Source organism: Ursus maritimus, unplaced genomic scaffold (assembly GCF_017311325.1).
Source record: "Ursus maritimus isolate PB19 unplaced genomic scaffold, ASM1731132v1 scaffold_14, whole genome shotgun sequence".
NCBI lineage: Eukaryota > Metazoa > Chordata > Mammalia > Carnivora > Ursidae > Ursus > Ursus maritimus.
In genome coordinates, this window is record NW_024423786.1 from 5,211,027 (window position 1) to 5,219,014 (window position 7,988).

The 7,988-nt window shown below is 52.8% G+C and overlaps 1 protein-coding gene across 2 annotated transcripts in view; it reads right to left on the reverse strand.

The window, feature by feature from the left end:
* Positions 1-4,173: 4,173 nt before the first annotated feature.
* The window catches only part of TRH (thyrotropin releasing hormone), a 5,382-nt gene continuing 1,567 nt past the window's right edge, over positions 4,174-7,988 (reverse strand). The window contains exons 1-3 of one of the 2 annotated variants that reach the window (XM_040628416.1): positions 7,234-7,428; positions 5,998-6,219; positions 4,174-5,332 (exon numbers count right to left, since the gene is read on the reverse strand). In XM_040628416.1, the coding sequence (XP_040484350.1) occupies positions 4,818-5,332; positions 5,998-6,211 (729 nt within the window). In that variant the 5' untranslated portion in view covers positions 6,212-6,219; positions 7,234-7,428 and the 3' untranslated portion in view covers positions 4,174-4,817. Of the gene's footprint in view, positions 5,333-5,997; positions 6,220-7,233; positions 7,429-7,988 lie in introns of those variants that run through there. The other variant, XM_040628417.1, reaches the window with a different exon arrangement.

The window sequence follows — 7,988 nt, forward strand, 5'->3', positions numbered from 1 at the left end:
GATATAATTACAAACTGTGATACTGTAAGAGGGGGGCAGGAGGGATGCAGTGTCACATCCCGACAAAGTGTTGTCAGAAGTGACAGTTAAGGAGGAGTAGCGGTTACCTAGCGTGAATCATCAGGATTCAGCCGAACAAACAGAAACCATTCTGGAAATGCTAAGCGGAAAGAGTGAACACAGCAGGGCTGGCATTCAGCTCCTGGCGCTGCTGTGGCCTCACAGGTGTATCTGAATCCATCCACTGCAATTGGATGTGTGTCCTGATTGGCTGATGCCTGTCTTGGACCAGTTGTTGAATATTTTTTTAAAAGATTTTATTTATCCATTTGACAGAGAGAGAGAGCGCGTGCAAACGAGCACGTGAGCACAGGCAGGGGGAGCGGAAGGCAGAGGGAGGGGAGAAGCAGGCTCCCCGTGGAGCAGGAAGCCCAATGTGGGGCTCGATCCCAGAACCTGGGATCATGACTTGAGTCCAAGGCAGATGCTCAGCTGACTGAGTCACCCAGGCGGCCCCCTAGTTGCTGAACATTTTGAGGCTCACTCTTGGAGTTAGGTGTTTATGAAATTGTCAAGGGCTGGAGGAGCAGGCTTGCAGAGCGATACCACAGAAGCCACCTGCCAGGGAAGCTGTTTCCTCTGTTTCCGGTCAGGAAGGTGGGAAATGCGGAGGCCACCACTGGGATTACGGCGTTCGAGAATTCATTACTTGGAGCTCCAGTCAGCAATAAAAAGGAACAAGCTACTCAAACACGCTGCATCATGGATGAACTTCAAAAAGGTGCTAATGGGTAGAAGCCAGGGACAAGAAACCACATACTGTATGATTCTATATGTATAAAGTGCCTAGAAAAGGCAGATTGATGGAGAAAAAGTAGATTACGTGGTTGTCTGGGGCTGACAGTATAGAGAGAGTCATTGTAAGCGGTACTATCATGGGAGTCTGAAAATGGACAAAAATTTACTAAAAATCATTGAACTGTATGCCTGCAATGGTTAAATTCTATGATACATAAAATATACACCTAATAAAATTGTTTAAAAAGAAAAGAACAGCTGGCCTGAAAGCTGCTACCAACAACTGACTCTAGATACTTCCAAAAGCTGGAGTCTGGACACCAGAAAGCTGTTGCAGAAATATCACACCTCACTATAGCCCTGCTTTTCGGCAGGAATGGTTAAAGCAGCCTTCCAAATCTCACAGAGAGCATCCATGTGGAGAACTTACTACACAGCCAAGACTCTAGCCGCAAAGGAGTCTGGGAAATGTAGTCTTTGCTTTCCAACCTCCACAATGCAGGAAGACACACAGAAGGGAACACAGGTAATATCAAGAGTAGGAGAAAAGAGGGCTCTATACAGAGGGAATACCATGAACAAAGGCCCTGAGTTGTGTGCAGGTAACACAATAGAGGCCAACTGGGCAGGCCATCCTGGCTGTGCTAAGGAACTTGGATTTTATCCTAGGTGAAATGGAAGCCACTGATAGGTCTTAAGCAAGGTGGTTGCCAAGATCAGATTTGCACTTCGAGAAGGTCCTTCTGGCTGTGTGGGGAGAGTAGGTTTGGGGGACAAGAGTGGAAGCCAAAGACTAGTGAGGAGGCCACTGAAGTCTCCAGATGATGATGGCCAAGGATGATGGTGGCCAGGGTCGGAGTATGCCTGGTCATGCCTGGCCATGGCCCAGGACCTAGAAGGAAGTGGTGGATTTGAGACTTGTCTAAGAGATAAAATCTACAGAACATGGTAAAAATTTTATGTGGGTGATAGGGGAGGGGAAGCATAAAGACAACCCCCAAGTTTCAGACTCATGAACTTAGAGAAGTCACTTTACTTCTCTCTTGGTTTCCTTTTCTCTAAACCGGGGTATGACTATGATGGGTAATTCATTCATTCAACAGATATTTACAGATCACCTATTGTGTGTCCAACAGTAGATATAAAAGTGCTTTTCCTGATGTCTGGCCCCAGAGGAAGTGCTCAGGAAATTTTTTTTCTTTCATCCTTCAAAGCTCTGCTTAAGTGCCCTTTCCCCCATGAAGGCTTCCCTGATTCCACCCCAAACCACCCTGCTTTCTCACACATCTAAGCCATGGCAGTGTGAGTCCCTATGTGGGGACTGGACTGAACCAGGGCGGGGAGAGAGGGAGGACTGGATAAGGCACAAGGCCCAGGTACATCCCCTTCGGGGCTAGAGGGTAGGGTGAGAGAGGAGAAGAAGGACCCCAAATACCTCGGATTTTGAAGGTTAGCAACTCCAAGAACACTTTCTTCCCACTAGACCTTTGCTAATGCTCTTCTCTTCTGCCTGAAATGTCTTTCCTTTGCTTTATTCTTTGACTCGGCTTGGATGCTTCCCCTCTGGGAAGGCTGCTTCACCCAAGGACCCCTCGTCCGCACTCTCCTTGCATGCCTTGCTCACCAAAATCAACACTTCTCATACTAACTGACCATCATCTGTTTGCTTGTCTGTCTCCCCACTGGACAGGGAGCCCTTTAAGGGCAGGGACCCCCAGGAAGTCAGGCTGGGGAACTAAAATAGAAGTGACCTAAAGCTTTCCACATCTACTCAATTAATACTTATTGAACACCTACTTCATGCTGGGCTCTGATCTAAGCAGCTTTGATGAAGGCAGATACATACGAGAAGGGAAAGATGGGAAGGATTTCAGTGGAGAGAGACCCAGGGAGAAGGCATCTGTATTAGTCAGAATTGGCTAAGTTTGCTGTGGTAACAAGTAAACCCTGAAATCTCGTGACTTAATACAAGTTTACTTGTATTTAATACACTCAAAACAAGTGACAATACACATGAGAAGTCTGATGGGTGCACAGTGTCTAACATCCATCTGGTGACTCTGGGGTCCAGAATCCCTCCATCATGCGTTCTGCCATCTCAACATGTGGCCTCCCAGGCTTCCAAGGCAGGAAGAAAGGGGTAAGGGAGACATGGCTCTAACTGCCTCACCTGGGGAGTGACACTCACTCACCTTCAGAGGGGAGCTGTGAGTAGAGGGAGTGTTACTGGGGCTGCACTTGCCCTGATGGCAACAATGGGTGTCTTAAGGCAGCCAAGTGGGGTGGAAAGCCAGGTGTAGAGGAAGGCCAGCCCTACATGCTTCATGCGCCCTGGGGCGAGGCCCTAGTCTCTGTGTTGGTTCTCTCATCTGAAAGTGAGAAAACCCAGCAAATCCATCAAATGCTTAATATTTCAGAGAGCTTGGGGGAATAATATTGAAAATATGGGTGTAAACGCATCTTACAAAGCCCAAGTCTTCCTTTGTCCTGACCACACCTGAACCGTGAGCTCCCCAAGGAGAGGAGCTAGGGTTCAGACACCCTCCTAGCCCCTCCTTCCACTGCCCAAGAAGGTGACCAAAAGCTGTCTGCAGAAAAACCGAATAGCTCATCCATCCACCAAACAAATGGTGGTCTAATTCAGCATAAGGCCTAGGAAATTCGGAAGTTCAGTCTAACCAGAGGTTGCAAACTGGCAATGAGTAGGCCAAATTCAGCCTCAGGCAAGTTACTTGACCTTTCTGTTGGTTTCCTTATTAGGAAAATGGGCATCATAATAGTCATACCTAGAAGGACTGTTGTGAGGATTAAAAGAATTAATATAGGGACACCCAGCTGGCTGTCCGTGGAGCTTGTGACTCTTGGTCTTGGGGTTGTGAGTTTGAGCCCCATGTTGGGTATAGAGATTACTTAAAAAAATAAAATCTTAAAAAAAAAAAATAAAAAGGTTATGTGTAAAGTGCTCAGGACAGTGCCTGACACATAATAAGTATTGTGTATGTGTTGTTGTTGTTATTATTCGAGTCACACAATGTTAAAGTTTTTGGATTTAAGTGTCTTCACTTAGCTGGCCTCTTCATTTTGCCCCAGTCCCCACCACCCCCTCTTGTCCTGCACCCATCTTGCCTCCCTGCCCAGGCCTAGAAGGCCCCTGGTTGGAGTCCCCAGCTACAGCCTGGTCCTTTGTTCTCATTGTGGCTGCTGGATGACACAGGCTGTTGATTCCTGCCGTCGAACCATGACGATTACAAACCCAGAGTCCCTGATGCCCTTTCTCAATAGAATTGGGGAGCTCTAATCCTGTCCCACTCAATGTTAAAAAGAGAAACCCCACACCAGCTGAGAGAAAACTGCAACCACAGAGCTCCAGGATTATGCAGATTCATGTTTTATTATCATTCGGATGATTATCACGGACAGGGGAAGACTCTAGAGGGTTATATACAAGTTCAGCTTTCAGGGCTGTTTCCATATGCCTGTACATATTTATTCCCACGGCCACCACACAGCACAGCACAGGATGCCCCTCCCTGCAATGCTTCGCCCAAGCAGAGCACAGCCATGGGACAGGGCTCTGCCCACCCACAAAAGGATGCCCGAGAAGGGGAGGATCGAAATTGGATTTGGATACCACATCTTCAATCCCACCCTGACCTCACTGGCTGCTGGACCCAGAGTTACCCTGCTTCTCTCCAGGGATCCCTCAGAGGACACAGAAGGGTCATTTTAGCCAGAGGTAAGGAAGGGGATCAGCCTGAGGGGGTGCAGGGAGAGTGACTCTGGGATCTCCCCCTTGCCAACAGTGGAAAGTGGGGTAATATGGGGTTTTAACTCAGAGGCTCGCTTTCTCATGTCCCTGAAGGGGGAGGGGAGACAAGGCCAGGGAGTTGTATATAAGGGGTGAGGCTCAGGTGTATGGTCAGGGATCTAAGGAGGAAGGAAAGAGGGGGTTCACAAAGGAATAGGGCCCACAAGGGCTTAAGACATTCTTAGACCCTAAACTTCATAGGAAAATGGGTTCACTCCTCCAGTGGCTCCCTGGCCCAGGCTGCCCTCCGCCCAGGATGCTGCCGCTTCTCCTCGGCCCCCTGACCCCTGCTCAGGTCATCCAGGAGCCCCAGCAGGAGGCTGGCTTGACCACAAGCTGCCCCAGGCCCACATGGGCTTCCCAGGGCCCTCTTGCCGGGATGCTGGCGTTTCTCAGGCATGGGCTCCCCCCCCTCCTCCTCCTCGTCCTCCTCTTCTGCCTCCCAGCTCCTCTGGGCCTTGGAATCCACCAGCCGTCTACCTGGGTGCTGCCTCTTGGTGAAAGTGTACCCCAGCAAGGGGGAGCGCCGGCCAGGATGCTGCCGCTTCTGCAGGGTTACATCGGACCATGCAGCCACATCCTCCCGCCGGCCAGGGTGCTGCCGTTTGTGGGGGCCCACAGCCCCACCTTCTTCCTCCTCCTCTTCAACCCCTTCTTCTGCCTCCCCCTCCCTTTTGCCTGGATGTTGACGCTTGGAGAGCCAGTTGGGTTGAAGGATCTGAGCCTCTGAGGAAGGAAAGAGACCAGTGAGGGACCCTCTGCCCCTGAGCACCCCCTCCAGCCTTGCTCCTAGTTAAGGTACATTCCCTGCAGCACTCATCCAGAGTCACAGCCTTGCAGAAATCACAGCCTCTCAGAAATCGCAGCCACACACACGCACACATGCACAGATGGTCAAAGGCATGACCTCTGGTTCCAGTCCCAGCCCTGCCACTCCCTAGCTGTGTGACCATAAGCAACTCACTTAATTTCTCTGAGCCTCAGTTTTCTTCTGTGCAAAATGAGGGGTAATAACAATATGGATCTAAGAGCTTGTTAGGAAGATCAAATAGTGTGATAGGTGTTTGAAGTGCTTAGAACAGTGCCCTGCATATATGCACCTAGTAAGTAGTAATTAGAACTGTCACATGCAGAGACCTTTTCTCTCTCCCTTGCACAGAATCTTCCCCACTGAAAGTCTGCTCTCTATGAAACATTCCCAGGACCAACATGGAAGAGAAATCTGGTTTCAGGAAAGGGTCAACTCATGATCCTGCTAAGGTTATGGTCAAGAACTTCTAAGCTTCTGGAAGGCATGCGTTTGGATGACCAAGTCGCTCCCCACTTCTGTGTCTTGGTTTCCCCCAGCCGTCTTCAGGGCCTCTGATGGGAGGGACACACCCGCCCCTCACCTGATTCCAGATCGCCCTGGTTCCCTCGCAGCCGCTGGAGGTCTTCGCGGAGGAATAGGAGGCGCTGGGCCTGGCGCAGGAGGTCGTCCGGACCCGCGTGCTCGGGGGCCATCGCTGCCTCCTGCTGGGCCACCTCGGGCTGTGCGCGACCTCCCGGAATACCAGCCACGGTCAAGGTCAAGGCCATGGCGAGCAGCAGCCAAGGGCCGGGCATCTCGGCGTCTGGAATTGGGAGGACAGAGAGAGAGCATAAGCGTGCGGCACCCCTCTCCCAGCCAGCACCATCTTCCCCCCTTTCCTGTCCCAGCGGGTCCCCAAGCTGGGTAACAAACCATTCAAACATCCTCCCGTGGGCAGGACCACCTGCCACCTTAGGGTGGGGCGGCGGCAGCCTCGGGCTTTGACTGTCCTCACCCATAGAGATGTTTGGAGTGACAGGCCGCTGGCCCAGTTCTGCCGCGCCAGCCTGGAAGCCGTGGGAACCCCATCGTCACCGCTACTCCTCAGTGTCACTGAGCGCAGGGCTGGCTCGCCAGGAGTGTAATCGCCCAGAGCGCCCGAGGGTCACAATGCTAACTGCCCCGTCGCAGGCTGAGACTCTTCCCTGCACCACATTCTCGGTCCAACGCTCCTTTCCAACGTTCTAATTCTAATGTCAATGTTCCGATTCCAAAGCTAAGATTCCATTTCTAATGCTAAGATTCTATGGCCAAGCTAGGAAGCCAGTTCTACCTCTAAAATCCCCAATTTCAACGGTAAAATGGTTTCTAAGGTGAGCCTGAAACTCTAAGGCTAAGATTCAAGTCCGACGCGAAAATCTGTTTCTCACATCTGGATTTGGATTCTAACTCTCAGGCTATAACGCCGGACACCCTCGCCGCCCAGTTCTGCCCCACCGTCCCGGCGCGGACCCACAGCTGCCGTCCAGGCAGGGCTCCATCCTACCGACGCTCGGCGCCGAGCAGCTCCAGAAGCCGGGGCTAGGGCGCACAGGGGCGAACGCCACCATGTGCCCGCGCCACCAGTTGCCCGGTCGAGTCCCCGGCCCGCGCCGTGGAAGACCCGGGGGGGCGAGCGCAGCGCCCCGCCTGTGCGCGGACGCCACGCTCCGGGAGACGCTCGGGGGACAAAAGCCGCGGCTTCTCCAGGGGGCTCACCCGGTAGCGGGCGGGGAGGGCCCCCTTCCCAGGACTCCAGGACGCCCCCTGAGTGGGGAGAGGGGACGGAGGTGGTTACCTGCCCGGCGAGAGCTCCGCGGGACGGGTCCGGGATGCTGGGGTTCCGAGTTCGGAGTTTGGGAGTCCAGAGTCTGCGGGTCAGGAGGCCGGGAGCGCACGCAGGACCCGGGCGTCGGCTGCCCGCTTCTCCGCGGGGCCGCTGCTTATATCTGCGCGGGGCGGCGGCGCCGGTGAGGTCAGCGGGGAGGGGTCGCGGCCGCCGGGAAGGGGCGCTGACGGCAGCCAGCCCCGTGGGTACCCCGCCTGCCGCCTGCCAGCTCCGCCGGAAATCTGGGGCGGGGGTGGCGGGGGCGGCGGGGCGCGAGCCCGAGGCTGGGAGGGTGGGGGCGAGTGCTGACGCCGGGTCGCCTCTGCACCCAGCTCCGAAGGTTTGTTGTCGGAGAACGTTCCTGGAGGGGACAGAGAGAAGCAGAGAGATAGTGAGAGAATTACACAGTTAAAAGAGACACACAGGAAAGAATAGGAGATAGAGACAAAGACTGAAAGAGGTACCCAGAGACAGAGAGAGAAGGAGAAAGAGGAGGGGGAGAGGACAGAGGAGAAAAGTAGGGGACAAATGGGACCAGACCTCTGATCCTGACCATGTCACCTCCAGCAAATGCCTCCTGCTCCCTGGACCTCAATTTTCTCGTCTGTACAGTGGGAGACAGGGACAATTTTCAGAATTCCAAAACTGGTAGCCTGGGGCTACCACTAAGTCACAGATGGTTCTGTTTGAGTTCCATGGTGATTTGAAAAAAAAAAAAAAAAAAA